The sequence below is a fragment of the Bos taurus genome, chromosome 14 (genome assembly GCF_002263795.3).
Source record: "Bos taurus isolate L1 Dominette 01449 registration number 42190680 breed Hereford chromosome 14, ARS-UCD2.0, whole genome shotgun sequence".
Lineage (NCBI taxonomy): Eukaryota > Metazoa > Chordata > Mammalia > Artiodactyla > Bovidae > Bos > Bos taurus.
Genome location: NC_037341.1, coordinates 72,300,831 through 72,320,174, shown reverse-complemented (window position 1 = coordinate 72,320,174; position 19,344 = coordinate 72,300,831). Strand labels below are relative to the sequence as shown.

Here is a 19,344-nt window from a genome sequence, read left to right as displayed (position 1 = left end):
TTTTCCCTTCTGCGGGGGATCTTCCCAACCCAGGGAGCGAACCTAGGTCTCCCGCATTACAGGAAGATTTTTTACCAGCTGAGCCACAAGGGAAGCCGAAGAATACTGGAGTGAGTAGCCTATCCTTTCTCCAGTGGATCTTCCCGAACCAGGAATCAAACCGGGGTCTCCTACATTGCAGGCGGATTCTTTACCAACTGAGCTATCAGGGAAGCCCCTTCTTCCCATAAAGCAAATACTATTATCAGATTCACATGCACACTTCTCCCACAAATGGAAGCTTTTGTATTTCTTTTGTACAAAAGTACCATACTATATATACATTGCTCCCTGCTTTTTTCATTTCACAGTATTTCTCAGGAATGATTCCATATTAACATATATAAATTGGTCTCATTATTTTAAAAACTACAGTTTGGTTACAGAGGAAAAAAGTCTTAAAGATTCAATTCTGACAGCTTTTATCCACAAACTCTGATTTCAGTTTAAGTTCAAAGTGTAAAAAGAATTGCCAGTGTTTTCAAATTAAACAATACTAAACAAAGCAAGGTGAAAGTCCCTGAAATAATATTATATTGGTGAACCAGACCCTGAAAGTCCTACATTTTGTTGTTGTTGTTTCGTCCAGTAACTAAAATTCTTTAAATAGGGGGGACAATTAACAGAGAGCAATTTAATCACAAGAATTGAATACTGCCCCTTAACATACAAAAGGGATTCCTTTACTTTTCCAATAGGAGGCCTGCATTTTAAAACAAAAGATTGTGATCCCACACATGGTAGTATTTTGTTTATATTTTGTTTACAGTCTCCTGATTGTGAAATACACAAAGATGAGTGTATCAATTTTAGTAATATTTAAATTCATTTTTGTTCATCTAATTTAATGTGTATTTGGAAAATGTCACTGTGTGAAAAAAGTATTTGATCTGCAGACAAAGATTGGAGCACTGAATGAATGAAGGTAGGTTCAAAGGTTCCCTTGAAACTCCTATCCCCCAAGAATACTGAGGACAGAGTCTCAGACACACTGCTGTATAATAAGCACAGCCTCCACCCAGCCATCAACTCCCCCTTGACTCCTTACTCTCTGGTCCCTGCCTTCTCTCCTTTACATATCAGAATTGAAACAAATTTTTATAAATTATTCCCTAAACAAAAGTCTAATGCTTGAGATACTTAAAACAGACAGGCTAATCTGGTGGAAAGTTAAAGGTCCAGATCCAGCCCTCCTGATCACATTTTATTCTACCAGGTAGCCTGCAAAATGGAAGAAAACTCAAAAAACAGTTTGAAATCCATGCAAGGAGCCAAAGCACAGAGGGAGCCAAGTCCCAGGACAATCAGTAATCTATCCTCCATGCAAGCACTACTCTTTGAGGAAAATCTACCAAGTGACAGCCCCATTAACATTTCCCAAAGTAGCTGGACCACAAGAGATACCCAGTTGGGTTCTGAGGCTGCCTTCTGGAGGCTGTGACTGTATGAGTCTATGAAGGGTAAGTAAACTGTCCTTTAAACACTGATAGCTCAGTTGGTAAAGAATCCGCCTGCAATGTGGGAGATCCCAGTTCAATTCCTGGGTCAGGAAGACCCCCTGGAGAATGGGTAGGCTATCCACTCCAGTATTCTTGGGCTTCCCTTGTGGCTCAACTGGTAAAGAATCCACCTGCAATGTGGGAGACCTGGGACCGATTCCTGGGTTGGGAAGATCCCTGGAGAAGGGAAAGGCTACCCACTCCAGTATTGTGGCCTAGAGAATTCCATGGACTGTACAGTCCATGGGGTCACAAAGGGACAGGACTGAGTGACTTTCATTTCCCTTCACTGCCCAAATTCTGGCAAGCTAAATACAATGGACATCGAATCTGGGTGGTCCTCACTTCCCCCTCTCTAAATTCAGCCATATCCAAGTACTAATTATTTTTCTTTGCAATGTCTCTAGCATCTGCCTCGGAGAAGGCAATGGCACCCCACTCCAGTACTCTTGCCTGGAGAATCCCAGGGACAGGGGAGCCTGGTGGGCTGCCGTCTATGGGGCTGCAGAGTCAGACACAACTTAAGCGACTTAGCAGCAGCAGCAGCAGTATCTGCCTATTCCTCCTTGTCGCACAAACCCATTTCTGGCCTTTTTTCTACAAATATCTAACATCTAAACTACTGCAAAGTCAGTTCCCTACCTGGCCTTGGTCTTCCCTCATTCCATCCACCCCAATCTGGCCCACCAGAATCAGACCAAGTCTTCAGAAACACTTTGCCTGGGTCCATGATTTCCTGTTGCCTTTTTATTTTTCCTGCCCTGGTTTTACTAAGGTCCATTTCACCATGGCATTCTTTGTTCAAGTGACAGATATACACTACCAGGGGTGAAACAGACAGCTGGCGGGAAGCTGGTGTAAAGCCCAGGACCCTCAGCTGGGTGCTTGGTGACAAGCTAGACGGTGGAACAGGGGCCAGGATGGGAGGGGGTCCACGTGGGAGGGGACACATGTGTACATGTAGCTGATTCACTTCCCTGGACAGTGGAAACTAATGCAACGTTGTAAAGCAATTATACTCCAATTAAAAAAAAAATCCAACTAGAAAACCTAATATATAGAGCATCTGTGATAAAGAACAGAACTATTCTGGTTTCACGGTGCCAAGAGGATGAACAATCAGGGCAGCCTCCACACCACCTCCCAATCCGAAGGGGTCCCACTGGACACAGAAGCTTTTTTAAACTTCTGGTTTACTGAGAAGACAAAGCTTAAATCACATGCCTGGTAGTCCAAACATTTATGATCTTGCTGCTTATTTCCCAAGCCTCACCCAAGGGTCCTCTTCGCTGGATCCACATTAATTTATTCTCTCTCTACCTCTACCCACCCCACCCAACACACCTCTCCCAAGACCGTTTCCAATCACCATTCTTACTTTATAACTGCCCACAACCCCATTACAATAACATTGCCTTGATAAATCCTACCTCTCTTAAAACAAACTTAAAATTTCAATTCACTCCGAAATCTCATTTATTATACCATTTAACCAGCAAGTAATAAAGCCTCTTCATCTTCTGTAGCTATTTGATTTGTCCTGAGTGGGTTTATCATTCAGTGGGAACTGGGTCTACTACCTGTTCTGTGTCTCTAATGTAGAAAGCATTTGTGATAAAGAACAGAACTATTCTGATTTCACAGTGCTAAGATGATGAACAGAAGGGCCTGAACCCGAGCTGGGCAGCCTCCACGCCACCTCCCAATCCTATGGCAGTATATGGAAAAGTACTGCTACTTTATCTCAGGTTTACAACCAAAAACAAAAACCTTAATTTTCTTTCAAATATTCTAAAAGGTTTCATTACCAAGGCTACCCAAACAACATATGCCTTTAAGACAGTCAAATTAGCTTTAATGGGTTGCTCACTTTATTGCTTCTCATTTATGTTTCTCTCTGATATTTTACACCCACTTTCTCTAGCCGACTCAAAGCCTGACGTAGATAAGTCAATGGTGACTGATCACATTTACTTTCCATTTAGACCTGAACACACCTAACCTACCCTGATTCAAACAAAAGGATCTGAATTCATTCTCCACATTTGCTTCCCATCAGAGGTCAAGTGTGGATATCATTTCTAAATAAACCTAGCTAGAGATGAGGATGAAAATGTGTGACAGGTAGGCAAAGAGGTTTGGCAATAAAGAATACTTGCCTGACACATGATAAAAGTTACAGAATTCTAACATCACTTGAAAAGAACACTTTCACAGGAAAGAAGGATTACTATATCAGTCTGATAAACACCACAGTTTCAGGCCCAATATCATCTGCTGTTCTTCCCAGCTGTGTTTGCTCATCACTGTGTACATAACATATGCATAGATTCAGAAAATAAACTAGCAGTCTTTCATGACCTGTCTTACAGCTCACATCTCTCTGTATCTTCAGGTTAGGGGAAGGAGTGTAGTACCTCTAGTTTTAACAAAGTGGAGCAACCAGCTTCCTAAGACCTTGTATTTAAAGCACAGTTTGCACCACGCTTACCACAACGTTCAGAGGAGATGACGTCCCAATTGCTAATATTCCACTTGCCAAGTTAGATGTGCATTTGAAATGCTCTCAGCAATGCTGCTGCGCTAGCTTCCTGGCACAACCCTGAAGCCAGTCTTTGCAGGTACCATCATCTACTTTCCTAATACCTCTCTGATCTCCTACCTGCGCGTCCGCAGGTATACTCCCCACAAGGCCTAGCAGAAAGGACGTCCCAAACACTAACATCAGCTAATTTTCTCTCCGGGAGCTCTAATAGAGCTGGCCACAGCTAAGCTCATCAGTGGTCTGGCAACGTCTCCTCTGTCATTAGTGGCCCCGAAACTCTGGATAGCTTATCTTTAGACAAACTGCCACTACATCTCCTGGTCACATTTTCTCTATTATTTCTCTGATGCAGTATTCAATTCAGTCAAGTCAGGTCTCAACAGTTCACTGCATACATACTTTTAAGACATTCACCTTTGTGGCAAAGAACTTGAATTTGGCCTCCCACCAAATTTCAAATGCCAATGCAAAAACTTTCTACACCAATGAAGCAACAGTGGTTCCTGTGATTTCCATTTCTAGGGACAATTGAACCTGCTGTAACTTCCATGTCCTTCCTCGTAAACAGCAGAAGTTTCCACTGCCATCCTGAATGATGACAAAGGGCTTAATCAAATCAGAAGTATAACAGTGTAATAGTATAATAGTGAAACTAGTGTAATAGTTCCTAAATTCCAAAGAAATCCAGCCCAGGTTCACAATTAGTAACTTCACAAATTAGGATTAAACTTTTAACAAGGTCCATTTTTTTAAGTCAAAGTACAAAAATCAGGGTCATTGGTAGTCACTGGGATCTCCATCACTTTTAGAAGCGACAGCAGACTGTTCCTTCAGACAACAGTTTCTTGGTCTTTTGCACTTAACATCTGATTCCTAGGCAAATGATAATGTGCTTTGATTGGTTTAAACAAGCTATTACTTACCAGGTTCTCTCCAAAAATAGTTTAAAGAGGTCATTTTCTAAATTTCCAAGTGACTAGGGTCCAAACCTTGAGACTGTGGGGTGCAGGAAAAGCCCGGTAAGCACTAAAGTGAGCCTTTAGTCCCTCAGCCCTGGCCCCAGGCACCAAGTTCACCTTAGGTGAGGTGAGGGGCAAGTATACAGGCTGTTTTATTTGTGCAAGACCTAAAATGTTTCAGTTCCTTCTCACTCTGTAGAAAGATTCTTTCCTCCATCATTCACCTCTGAAAGGACTGTAGTAACAACTAAAATCTCAGACAATCATCTGAGATCCAGGATGGCTATGAGAAAAATGACACACTCTTTCCCACACCTCTTCTTTATAACAAAGAACAGTGGGGAGCTGAGGACATTCTGCACTGATTCTATTTCCCAGTGATATGCAGATTAGTAGTACCCCCAATTCAGAAGTGAAAATATATGGATTTTTTTTTCAATTCCTGAAAGCCTACTCGTAATATGCTATGTAGACCTGTATAGGTGAGAGCTGAGAAGCCTTGTGATCAAAGGGTCTGCCCACCATTTGCTCCTGAAGCTGGAGTGCACCCGAGCACTCCAGTAGCAAGTCAGTGACCGAACTGGAAGGGGAACCTCAGTTTGCCTGTGCTGGGGAAAGCCCACGCACAAGGTCCTTCATTTCATAACAGAGTGCTTTATGCTACATAATCAGTTATAAGTTCAAGATGGTCCAGACTCCCTCTCCTCTTAGTCAGGACGAGGAAGTGGACCCAGATGTAGAGTGACCAAGAGACGCCTTGTAGAGTGCCTGAGATGGGTCAAGCCACAGGGACTAAGAACACTGAGCAGAAGACTGCTCTGGAGTGCTGAATGAGACCAACAAAGGGAGAGGTCCCAAGGCCGTGTACAGCAGGAAGGTGGCATTCTGATGAGAGAACAGTATTTAGTCATGGATAAACCTGCATCCGGAGGACGAGGGACACAGAGTGCATAAGTGTGCTACGTCGCTTCAGTCGTGTCCAACTCTTTGCGATCCCATGGACCGTAGCCCACCAGGCTCCTCTGTCCATGGAATTCTCCAGGCAAGAGTACTGGAGTGGGCTGCCAAGTCCTCCTCCAGGGGATCTTCCTGACCCAGGGATCGCACCTGCATCTCTTATGTCTCCTGCATTGGCAGATGGTTCTTTACCACTAGCGCCCCCTGGGAAGAGGCATACAGAGTGGCATGCATTTGGGCATATCCTAGGATATCTGCTGGCCAGGAGCCTACTCTGATTCCTAGTCTGGGGGCAAGGGCAAATGTAAGGAAAACAGTGGACGTACAGATCATGACTGCTGAAAAGCACAGAAAGCCCAGTATTCAGAGAACATGTCTCTGCTAGAACTCGGAAACAGAGCAGGTAATTAAATTTGGGGAACATAAGGAAACCTCAGTTTTCCAAATTGGAGCAAAAGGTCAAAGCAGAAGAGCAACTAAAGCTAGTTTTAGAGTGGTGGACTATACCTCTTTGAAATGAAGAAAGTGAAATACTGGTTAATCATTTCCTTAAAATCAGTGATGACACTATATGTGAAGGTGAGTGCCAGGCTCACAGTAGGTCTCTAACATCTGTCAGCTCCTCTACTTTCTCCCAAGATGAACGACTAGGTGACAGCCCTGGAACGCCCAGAGCACACTCAGTCGTCGTCAAAGCCCCGGGTTAAAAGATGAACGCATCTAGTCAATCACATTCCATAAGGCACTGGGAGGTGGTCAGATTGGTGGACACACGACAGGAAAGCTTTACATCTGTACTCTCCACAGTCAACAAGAGCTGTATCCTAGAGGCCCCATTCACCCAAGTACAGACTTGTCTTAGGGACCCTGGCCAATATGAAGCCCACGAAAACCAACCCGTTTCATGAGTTCCTTTATACAGGTAACCTCAATTAGAACTATCAAAGCAGAGGGATTTTAAGTAGGTCTCTTACAGTTACTGAAAATGTTAGGGGGTGTAAGCAAGACTGATGGTTTTAAGCGTTTTCAAACAAGAGTATCTCACACCTTAAACCTCAACCACAGGGCATTACCTTCTCAGCGGGTCTGATATAAAAGCCTGAACATCACTTGGTAAAGTATGGACATTCTGAAGAGAGTCACAGGAAGCTCTTCCCTGTTCATGTCATATAAGGTACTGAGGCTTCAACACCGATTGTTCGACACAGAAACAACACACTAGAAGATCATATACAAAATGATGGGGCTGTGTCTGTGAAATAAACTTTCTTCACTGATACATGACTCAGGTAACATTTCTTGAGAGTGGCAAAGTGCTTGGTGCTATACCAGCGAATATACCCACCAAGGAATATACCCAGATATCTGAAATTATGCCAGCAACAACATCCCACAACTGGGCTTCAAACTGGGAATTACATTCTTTGTAAGAATTATTCTCAGTTGTACATGTGATCACAAGTATATACAATGTGGTTCTTCAAAAAACCTCTTCTTTTGATTGGTGTGATTGGTGTTTCAAAAGAAACATTTGTTAATATCAAATATGCTAATGTGTCACAGTGTCTGTTTTCCCTTGTATCCATTCTGAAGATATTCTCAGTTTATCTTTGAAGAGTGAGTGTGTCTAGCAACTGAAGTGTGAAGGTACAAGCTATATTGCCTCTAATTGATCCAAAGCAGTGATCAGGTCTCACCCTAGACAAATTACTACACCACAAGTCCACCCAACTGCAACTGTGGATGGAGTCAATATTAAACCTGATCCAAATTTTATAGGTCTTCCTTCTACCTTAATTCTCTATGTCCAGTTTTGCATGACTAGTACTGCCATTTATTTTCTTTCTGTAGGGATTAAAGTATTATTTTTATTATTGCTATTCATGTTAGAGTTCTTTTTAATTAATATTGAGTAATTTTTTAAACATGTCTTTCCTAGAAATGTCACTAGTAAATGCATCCAATTTTTCTCTAATGTGGTGCTTTCCCTGTCCATAAAACTTATTTGATTAGCAGTACTATAGAAGCTAAAGCTTTTGTATGCAGGCACTCAAGCATAATTTAATCATTTTATTTAAGCATGAAAAAATTATTCTGAAAGCCCTGTTAGGTAAAATATCCCTGATTAATTTAAACTTACATTTACAGGTATATTAAAGGTGAAATAAATCACGGAATGCCCAGTATGCAATGGAATAGTGTTAACTTTGTTATAATAGTCAGGAGTAAGTTAAAAATTGCAGTATTCGAGAATGTAAGGAATAACTCTCTCAATTTAACTGCATTTAAACAGGTTACTTTAAAATAAATTTTGTTTTATGTGAAACCATTTTACAAGGATTTCCACCTATGGAAATCTCTTTCATAGTCAAACGAGATGAGGTCCTAATTGCATAATACCATTTATCTGCTGAGGATAAAAGTGCCAACAAATGAAAATGCACATTAGGCAAGAGATTGTCAGAATAGAAAATTGTCTTTTTTATTTTTTTAATTTTTTTTGTTTTTTTTTGTTTTTAAATAACCCACTCACATTAACAAAAGACGGCAGTAGCTTCCAAATTATAGGCTGTTATTTTTAGTGGAAGTAGTTCAATATTCATATTGGAGCAGATGTAGCAGTTTAACAAAACAGCTCTTCAAATCCTGCACAAATTGAAAACAGGAAAACTGATTGCATTTTCTCTTATCACTTTCCTTTTCTGAAATGACACTTTTGGCCTTCTGAAAATTTACACATGGCTTTCATCTCAACAGCACCTGCTGATCAAACAGAAACCTAACATTTTCATGAAAATGGTATAAAGGACTAGTTTTGTGCTAAATGTTGTAAAGGGCATCAGTTGCCTAACCTGATGACAAGAACTGCTGGGTATAAGGCATATTCATAATAGTTTTATATTTTCACTAAACTTTAAAAAATACATTAAGTCCCTTCTGGTTTCTTCCATGTTCACTTTTCATACAATTCAAATTTCTTTGACTCAAGGTCTGCCTAAAATTTAGTTTTATTACGCAAAGACTATGCAAAATGTGTAAAAGGGTAGATTACACTAAGACATAGAACACTGAGTATTTTCTCTGTCACTGCTTAGAATACACATGTGTATCTATACATACTGCTTTCTATTCAGTCACATGAATGTAAAATATACACATTCTGCTTTCATATTCCACCCACAGAAAAAGGAAAGCCAGACCCTATTTTTGAAGGGGACTTACACATTTCTTTAAACAGATACAGATTTAGCAGGTGCTTGAATACCCCCAACTGGAGAAAAATGGATGTCACCTGAGCACAAACTATCTAAATGATTCAATGTAAATATCTCTGGGAAGGTAAAGCTTGAAAATGGGTATTCTTACATGTAAAATACAAGGACTGATAGCTAAGTAGCTCCTCAGATTTTCAAATAAAAGTATATCACGTATTTATCTGGTACACCTGATTCTAAGTAAAATTAAAGATGTCCCTAAGAAATGTTCTCTGTCAGTTCACTAGCAAAAGATCTCTGCCCTTCTGAAGGATTCCAGGCTGTCTATTCCCATTCTGCCTAGGTGACAAGGTAACCCCAGGCAGAAATGACATACAGTAAATACATGTGCCACTCTGGCCAGTTGGACTGTGAATTTCAGTGTTTCATCATGCTCACTGAGGCAACAGCAAACCTGAAATGTCAATATGTTCAGTCAATGGAAGTGAAATAATGGGACTCTATTGTCTTACCCAATCGATCTGCTGCTGTCAACAAGGAAACATGCCCCCCTGCCTTTAAACAAATTTTAATTAGGCTCTTAGTTACTGGATCATATTTACCTATGAAAATAGTTATCCTGACTATGTGTAAGAAGCAAAACAATTGTTTTCCCACTTTTACCCATTTTAAAAAACCTTTTAAGGTTGCTACTATAATTTTTAAACACATTCAAGTGTATTAAACATGTTTCAAATTAAACAGGTTTATTAAACATTTTAAAATTATTTTCATTTTAAACCAATTCCAATGGGGGGTGGGGAAATCCCATAGTTTAAATTCAACATGCAAATCTACCTTACAGACTTGATTTTTGTTCCCTCTGCACCTAGTTGAAATCATACTATAAAATCAACTAATTTCACATTAAAAGTAGGTTTCATTTGCTCTTCTTACTCATCCAAGTACTACCATTAGCATCAATTTACCACCCATTCAAAACATGTCACACCAAACCAAACACAAATGATCAATTCCAAAAGCCTCAACCGATTTTGCTCGGTTTATCAATCCTACAAATAAGGGGTAAATGAAACTCTCGTTATAAGAAGGGAGACGGTGCTAAGGAGGGCAGGAGGTGGGGGTGAAAAGAATATAAGGCATTCAAGCCATTCCGATTTTCCCTTAAGTTCTACAGACTTTGAATGCAAAGAAGGAACACAGTCTCACCTTAACATCAAAATAAAAAGGAACTAATCAAGTTGTTAAGCAGCTTCTTCTTTCCCCCTCTTCATCCAAAGGCTTCAGCATCCCATCAATATCGTAATCCATTGTCCCCCACCCCCCCCCACCCCCGCCCTTTATCCAGTCTCCTTTAAACCTATTTAGAATGGCAAAAAAAAAAAAAAAAGAAACCCAAGGAAAGATAAGGCCCTCCGGTAATCTCACCTCGGTGAGTCCTGTCTGGATAGCAGAGGTGATGGGAGATAGCGGCCAGGCCAGGGCTGATGCCAGCTCCTCACCCCACACAACAAAAGGGAGATTTCTCTTTCCTCCCTCTGCTAATCTTGAAATGTAAATTCTCTCCGCCAGCTAAGAGGAGCGACAGATAACATGGTACATCTTCACTTCTCCCGGTCTTATCGACTTCTGAATCGTTCGGGAAGGGGGAGAGGAAAAGAGAAAGGCCGCCTCCCCGCGCCCCGCTGCATCCCGCCCCCCACCCCTCCCCTCCTCCCGGCCCGCCCCCCGGCCCCCGGCCCCCCCGGCCGCCGAGATTACCTTCTGGCAAAGCAGCGCAGGAGAGGCGGCCGCCGCAGCGCAGGCGGCCCCCGGACCGCGGCTTTGTATTCATTAAACACACATCGGAGCTTATCAGAAGTCAGAGGCTTGTCGGGATGGCACATTGTGTGTGAGTGAGTGTGCGGGCGCACGAGGGAGCCGAGCGGAGCCGGCGTGCATCGGGGTGATTACAATATCAGCAGGGCCCAGATGGAGGCAGGAAAATAAACAGAGGGTGCGTGTGAGACGGCGCGGGAGAGGCAGGGGAAGCGGGAGAGAGAGAGGGGGGACGGGAGACGCGGGCTGCAGCGAAGGAGCAGGGACCGGCAGGGCAGGGGCGGAGGGTTCGGGGGACACGGGGGGCGAGCGAGGCGCCCCCAGGCTAGCCGGGGCTGACCTGTCTCCCCTCCCCCCCGCGTCTGTCCCCACCCGGAGAGAGAGCGGGGGGAGTCCAGACTAGCAAACTGCCTTTTTCCCTTGCTCCAGGGATGGCGGAGGGGGGCAGCTGGGATGCTAACATTCCGGGAGGTTCTGTCAAGGTCAGAGGGGAATCCAGAGCCCGCTTTTTGCAGGAGCTTAACAACGAGACAGTCACCGTGTGACCTCCATCCAGACAGACCCAAGTTGCCCAGCAAACCCAGGGAGTCCTCACGGGCAGCGACACAGCCCTTCCCGACCGACCTCAAGTGGGAGTTCTCGTCCCTTTCTTGGCTGGCCCCAAGACTAGATTCCAACCCCTGCCCACATCCACAGAGATGGCTGTGAGGCGGATACAAACGCTGGCATCTCCCTGGGCTTGTCAAGGTGGTCCCAGCGGAAACCTCGCGTGGCCAGCGGCACCGGGAGAAGATGCACTTGTGACTGGGAGCTACAGGTGACTCCCAGACACCTGCTCCACCTCCAGAAACTGTGCCGGCGGTGGGGGCTCCTTGTGTGTACATCTGAGAGTCTATTTTGGAGGTGGGAATTTGAAATCGAGGCAATCAATCCCGGTTTGAGCTTGCCTCCACAGCTCTTCTCCCCACCCCAGAGCCAGGGAATCAATCAGACACCAAGCAGGGAGCTAGCGCTCCTCCCAGTCCAGAGTGCCTCTTCCACCCCCATCAGGGTCTGCAGGGAGGTACACCTGAGTGGTCTCCTGGGAGCCCCCTTTCCCCTTTTAAATGCACCCGTCAGCCAACGTGAACATCTGATCAGATCCTTAATGGAGTGCAAATAATGCAGCAAAGAAGGTTATTTTATTGGGGGGGGGGGGGGCGGAAAGGGAGTATTTGGTCATGTTGCATTTCAAGGCACTGAAGCTTGGTTAAGAAGCTCATGTCAGTATAAAGAGTGAGTTCAGAATAAAGAAGCCAATAAACTCCAGAACTGTTCTTGACATACACTGTAGCCCCTGATGCAGTGAAACTTCAGATTGTAAAACAGTTTATGCATGGGGGCTCGATAGTTTGGGGTGAGGGGAAATAAGGCTGGTGATTAGAGAAAAACACCAACACCAAAGTGCAAGAGACCTAGCAGCCACCTCTGAGAGGAGACAGATCTGAAGAAGACCTTAAGAAAATCAGGAGAGGCAGGGGTCACAAAGAGGGGGCCAACTGAGCCTCTGAACCACAACAGCAAACTGTTGAATCAAGCACTCCCCTCCAAACCACTTGGATCCAGTGCTCAAAAAGTTTTATGAGCAGTTGGACCCTCTGGCCCCCAAGCTCCCACACACCCCAAGAAAACAATTAAGGGAAACCTGATAGGTCAGGTAAAGTGCAAAAAGCTAGGCGTTGGTGCAGGAAGGGCATGTGTGAAAAATCTTGTCATGCAGTGAATGTCAGATGAAAAGGGCTCTGCCACAGTCCACCAGTAATCCAATCATGTGGAAAACCTCGGGTTATCACTGAGAAGAGAAGGAGGTACTACTTCCCCGTAAATCTTCAAAAAGTGAGCAGGTTCAATAGTTATAGAAGGGTGCAAGGAGAGGGAGGAGACCATTTGGCAGGAAATGTTACCAAATCGAGTGCACTCTAAATGAGTGAAAATCTGTCATCCTTACATGTTTTAAATGTAACAACAGATTTCTAGAGTATCATTATAGCTCTCATAAAGAGTCACCTTTCACTTTTTCTCTAGCTGCTATAGAAACCTGCATTCAGGATAACCAGGTGCAATCACATATACCTGCCCCTTTATTACATATTAGTTAGATCAGTTTGGACAAAGACTACAGACACATGTTTATAAATCCAATGCAAGTCTAGGAAGTAAAAAATACAACTTAGAAACGCCAACTGATTTTTCCATTACATGTGCTTTGAAAAAATGCTATTTATAAAACAAACAAAGCCCTACTACTTCCACAGAAAAGGCTTACATTTTTCTTTAAAAAGCATCCAGACACTGAAGGTATGAAGAAAACTGCACAAAAGCTTATTTGCCAGGGTTCTTGTTTTGTAAAGGCATACTAGTTCTATTACTACCTTGTTTGTTCACTGACTTTTGGCTCACAGTTACAGAAAAGATCAACCAATTCTCAAATGGGAAGAATCCATGACTTTCTTCCAAAGCAAACACTTTGCTGCAAAGCTTTCAATTTAGAAAAAAGCAATATAATAATCAAGAAGAACAATCACAGAATAAGTGTACAACAGGAAGTGGTTTCTATCATCATAGCTGTCTTAAAGGCCAGGCTGGAGACTAAAAATCTTAATTTCAACTAGTTCTTTTCTTAATAATAGGTTACCTTCCTATAAAAGCAAGAAGTCCATCTGTCTCAAGCAGATAAGTTTTGAAGCATTAATTCAGATAAAAATCTACCATTTTCTTTGAGTATGTGAATTCTAGTGTGCTATAATGTGAGAATTCCAACATATGACCATTATGGCATAATATCTCATTGCTCAGCTTGTCATTATTTCATTTGTAATTCTTATGTTAATTATGTTCATAATTACTATAAACAGATGTGGTAGAGATTCATGTGACCTTTTATTGCAGAATGAATTCCTCACTCATTTTGCTTTAATTTCTCATGTATGTGAAACTGAAATGCAAAAAAAAAGCTTTCAGATTTCCTAATGTTTTATATGTATAAGTTAAAACCTAACTTCTACTTCATCTGCATTTCAAAATACTAGAATATTCTTAACATTTAAGCTGCTTTACAGCACATTTTAAAATTGCACACTGAATCTCACTGCTGCTCACTAAATTGTAGCTATGGACGCCAAACAAAGACTAGCATCCGTGTCTAAGTTGTTTGTCTTTTTTTTTTTTTTAATATCAAAGGTTAATGCAGCAGAATTGTGCTTCAAAACCAAGTGCCTAGCAGCTACATAGCAATTTATTCACTCATAACTCAACCACCACCCTCTTTACATAAAACACATTTACAATAAAATCTGTATGGATTTCATTAGCTGAAAACCTCCTCGAATTTCATTTCTTTGGCCCTAATCTATAATTAGTGTGGACAGACAGGTGCAAACCCTTCTCTTCTACAGATGGCTACTGGAAATGGTGCAAAGTAGCTCCTTCTGTTTAAACAACACAGAGATAACCTGCTCTGTCTTATCACTTACAATTACCTCCATTAAACTGAACTAATGTTTGCTTTAATAAAATGTTCACTGTTCTTTAAACATTATTTAGGAACTCTTATATTAATGGCTGTAAAAAAGTGAAGTTGGAACGTGTCTCTTTAGATAATAAAAAATAACTTATTCTGGATGAAATGTTCACATTGATGGTATTTTAGTTGACTTAACATTTGTCAGTTATTTTGCATAAAAGGGTCAAATATGGTATTTTTAAAAGGCATCTTGGTGACAAATTATTTAACAAGTAAAGAAATTCAGAACTATGAAATGTTTAATTTCTTTATTATAGATTTTAACTTATTGAACTTCTAAAATCCTAGATTGTTTTCAAAGAGTATTTATGTTAACCTAATTTTATGTATTTAACTTCTGATGGATTCTGAAAGTTGTATGAAGGCATCATTTTAAGGCACATTTTAAAAATTAACCATGCATGCAGTGCACTCTGTAAGCACATGGTTAAAAATAACACCATTTCATACTAAATAACCTCTATAAAGCCAGAGATCTCTTCACCCTGCTTCTGCTATCAATAAAGTCTGTGGATCACTAGATGATGAATAAGGTGTCCCTAAAACAAAGAACTTTTAAATGTCCAAACATCAACATATAGCTTTTCTCACTGAACCTACATAACTTACAGTAATAGACTCCAGTAAAATGCAACTGAATCGTTTTTTTCACATGCAAATCCTGCAGGTGCCAATTTTTGAGACTGCTTTGCTATGAAGGGCTATGCTGCCTGCATAAAACCTCAATGAAGAAGGGTTTGCATTCAGTGCCTGTCAGCTGATGTTCATATCAAAGAAGTGAGAAACAGGATTTGACAGTGAAGAATGTCCTAACCTGACAACCACTGACCAGCATTCCTATTGGAAGCATTTCTTTCTCGTGATCCCTTTTCAATGTTGGAAAAAAAGAAAAGTTTTTTTTTTCCACAATAAAAAAAGCTTCTATTTTTATAATAAAATAAATGATAATGGCACCTTACATTTGTGTACTTCTTTCCTATTTATGAAGTGTTCTTTGATCTGCAAATATTTATACTAACATCCTGGATGGAAGAATTCATCATTAGAATCTAGCATCAAGAACAATATTTTACTTTTCTTCAGAAGGGGGAAAATGTAAAAATATAAAGCTGCAATCTTGTAGCTGCAACATGTACTGTCCTACCATTTCCAGCAGCTTGCAACTTGATAGGGCAGTTTGCTTTGTACTACAAGAAGAATGTGTCTTATTATGAAATGATCCTTTTAAGGATCATTTTTAAATCAAATTATTAGCAGATATTAGTGAGTCACAGAGACTAAAGCTATAAAGCATTTCAAAGATTTCTGGTCTGCTTTGAGCTGTCCAAACATTAAAGAAAAAATACACCATTTTTCCCACTTCTTTTATTAGATATGAACTGGACACTGGAGAAACTCCATACTCAAACACTCCCACTCAGTATTTAGCATTTCAAATAAAGTGACTGCTGTCTAAATGGTTTACAAAAAATTATGAATTCTTACACAAAGTCTTCTAACATAAAGTTCTTCTCTTAGTATGATCGCAGATAAAGTCAGCTTTTATACACCCAGAATGAGCCTGATTCCTTGATTATTTCGTGGAAATTCTTTCTTTTGAAAGAATAAGCCAAAGAAATGCTAAATACAGTACAGATAAAGCAATGTTAGACTTCAACTTCCTCAATATCCTTCCTGGCTGCAAAAGATGCCTAGGTCAAACACTGGGTGAGACTGTCAGCTGTCCCTTTAAAAATAACCACCCATAAAAAGAAAGAAAAGAAAAAGAAAATCAGACTGTCCCATGCATGCTACCTGAAAGCCCCTACAATGGTAAAACTAGAATTGACATTAAGAATAAACAATGGGGAAAGATCCAGAGAATCATAAATTTGCTTCTCTTTGTACACATCACATCTGACATAAGCATCTGGCTTTGGTCCAGGATGGTTTAAGAAACAGTTCTGTTTATTCACCTTTTCTAAGGAACTGGATGACAGGAGAGACTGGGCACAACAGAACGCTCACATGGTCCAGGCAAAAGGCTGCAAAAAACTAAGAAGACCCCGGACACTAACGGTTTATCACTGAAAAGCTGATCAATTTGTATTCTAGCGAGTGTGGACTCACTGGGCACAGACCCAGTTTCACTCTCGTTCTATGCAAAGGGAGGGTTATGACAATCAAAGCCACTGGGAGCACTTAAAAATGGTGCACATGTTTAAAAGGAGACGGGGTGGGGGGGCGGGGGACCTGTAAAACAGATTTCAGTTCACACAGAAGGTAGAAAAAGAAAACGCCTTGGTCAGCAACCCAACCTTTATCAGGGGATGAATCAATTTGCAGCTGCTGTGGACAGCCATTTATATCAAGGCCCTGGGCAGATTAATTAGAGGGAGCGAAATTAAAAATTCAAGGGGGCCCGGAGTGACATGAAGCACATCAAGTTGCTCTGGAGTGGCTTCCCCCCCAACTCCTGACCTTCACTCCCCGGCCCTGGACTCTGGGACTGGTCTTCAGGAGCTCCTCCGCGGAGGGCACTGGCTATTCCTGAAAGTGACACTCTGGTGCCAGGCTAAGGCCAGTTGGGCTTTAAGATGCCCAGATCTTGAAGAATAGCTGTGCTCAAAAGATTTCAACAGCCACGACGCTTTGCAAGGAATAAGGAAAACAAGGGCTGCAAGGCTCCGCAGCCAAATCCTCCGAACTTGAAAAGCTCGGCGGGGTGGGGTGGGGGGGAGGGAATCGGGCTATTTTTAGTAACAGTCTGGGTTCACATCCTACTTCCTGGAATCTGTACTCAAACTTTTCCAAGGGTTGACTTACCCCACCCCAACCTCCATAAAAAGTTTCAAAAAAAAAAAAAAAAACGGATTTAAGCGTCTTGCACCCACAGAATTGTCTTTCCTAAGGGGGGTCCTGGCCAGCGTCAGATCCGCCCAGGGAGAGGGGTCTGGGTGCACCGATCACCCCAGTCCTTTCTGTCCCCCCAAGAGAGCGCTGGGGCCGGGTAAACGAATTGCATCCCCGGGACGCGGCTCCCCGTCCGGGCTCCGCCTGGCGGGGGCTCCGCTGCCGAGCACAAGGCTCCCCATTCTGAAGAGGAGACGGGGGCCCCCATCGAGGCTGCGCAGGGAACCCCCAAAGGGCCAGGGCGCCGAAGCCTCCGGCGCGCGGAGGTCTGGGCCGCAGGGACGCTGCCCACCCAGCCCGGGCGGCAAAGCCCTAAGCCCGTCGCGGATGCCAGACTCGGATCGAGAGACCTCACTGGAGTTCGGGGGCGGGGGGCTTGGCCTGTCCTCCAGGGGCTTCCCACCCGAGCACCCCGCGTGCCCAAGAAGACCAGGGCGAGTTCGCAGGGTGGGCACAAAGCGCCCGAGGACTGCTCTAAGGACCCCGAGCGCAGTTGCCACCGGGTCTCAAAAGTTAAGATTCCTCCTCCTCGCTTGATGCCAGAGCTAAGTTTTCCCACCATCAAAAGCAGACTTTCCAGTTTAAAAAAATATTGAAAAAAAAAAAAAAAATGAGGGTCCAAGGCCACCTGCCACCCTCACCCTGGGTACCTTGCCCGGGGGTTCGGTCGGGGGTGGGTGGTGGGACTAATATAATCTTCCAGCTCTCATATCGTCATGATGGAGAGAAAAGAAAAAGGGGGCAGCAGTGCGGAGAATCTGAGAGTGAAAACGGCACCCCCGGCTGCCCCTTGAAGTTCAGTGTCACCGCAGCGGGCAGTGACTCGCGAGGCTCCTCTTCGCCCCGGTGCGTGGCTCTACAGTAGTTCAGCGACGGAGACAGCCCGGAGCCTCCCGGCCGAACAACCCAAACGAATGGGACGGTCACCAGAATGAGAATTAATACCAACAACCAGGGCACCCCCACCCCCACCCCGGTGCCCCCAGTCCCCGCCCGCCCGCGGGCACTTACACTGCACAGGGCCGGAGAGTCCCACCATCCGCCACCGGCTCCGAGGTGCCAGGAAAACTTGCCGTCTTCTCGGCCGGCCCGCGGGCGAGGGGCCGAGGGCGCGGCGCCTCTCCTGGCCCCCGAAGGGCCGGCGCGTCCAGGACCGCGGGCCCGCGCGCGCGCTCGCCGCGAGGCCGCCGGGCACCGATCACCGCGAGCAGCGGGGCGAGGAGCCCGGGGGTCGGGGCCGCCGGCCAGACGCCGCCTCCACGCGGAGCAGCCCCGGACGCGCCGCGCGCCGCTCCTCCCTCCCTGCCTCCCGCCCCTTCCCTGCGGTCGCCGCGGCGGCAGACGAATGGGATGCGGGGCGCGGGGAAGCGCCCCCGTCCCGGGCGGCGTCTGCGTCGGCCTCGCGCGCCCTCGCTCACTCTCGAGGAAGGCGACGCGCGCGGGGCGGCGGGGCGGCCGCCGGGCAGCGGGGGCGCCGCGCGCTGGGCGCCGAGAGCGCGCGCGCCCGCGCCCGGGGCGCCGCAGCCGCTCCCCGGGGCCGGGAGGAGGGCCCGCGGCGGCGCGGGGGGCGCGGGCGGCAGGCGGGGGAGGTGGGGGACATCGGTGTCGTGCGGGGGTCACGGGGGTCAAGTGTAAGTTAACAATGGGCTGGCCCGGCCGGCCGGGGCGCGCGGGCGCGCGGGCCGCCTCTCTCCTGGCCTCGCCCTCTCCGGTGAAGGCTGGACGTGGGGCCGGCTCCCTAGTGATGCTTTCCCGGGGCCCCCGGCGCCCTGCAGTAACCCAAGACGACCACTTTCCCCGGCCATCTGGAGCGCTCCTGGCTGCCCTGCCTGCGTCTCATCACTGGCTGGAGACACAG

General features: G+C 44.5%; 1 protein-coding gene and 1 long non-coding RNA gene across 5 annotated transcripts in view; one reads left to right on the top strand and one right to left on the bottom strand.

Moving 5' to 3' along the window:
- RUNX1T1 (RUNX1 partner transcriptional co-repressor 1) overlaps positions 1–18,880 on the bottom strand; it is a 157,463-nt gene extending 138,583 nt beyond the window's left edge. The window contains exons 1-2 of one of the 4 annotated variants that reach the window (NM_001359988.1): positions 10,976–11,111; positions 10,643–10,786 (exon numbers count right to left, since the gene is read on the bottom strand). Coding sequence is in view for 1 of the 4 variants with exons in the window: in XM_025001690.2 (XP_024857458.1) it covers positions 18,498–18,525 (28 nt within the window). In the remaining 3 variants the exon portion in view is untranslated. Of the gene's footprint in view, positions 1–10,642; positions 10,894–10,975; positions 11,112–18,497 lie in introns of those variants that run through there. The other 3 variants (XM_025001690.2, XM_025001688.2, XM_059893318.1) reach the window with 3 other exon arrangements.
- On the top strand, positions 10,849–15,552 carry LOC132342227 (uncharacterized). Its single transcript, XR_009490546.1, has 2 exons — positions 10,849–11,210; positions 15,262–15,552. It is a non-coding gene; the product is annotated as an uncharacterized lncRNA (long non-coding RNA).
- Positions 18,881–19,344: the final 464 nt, after the last annotated feature.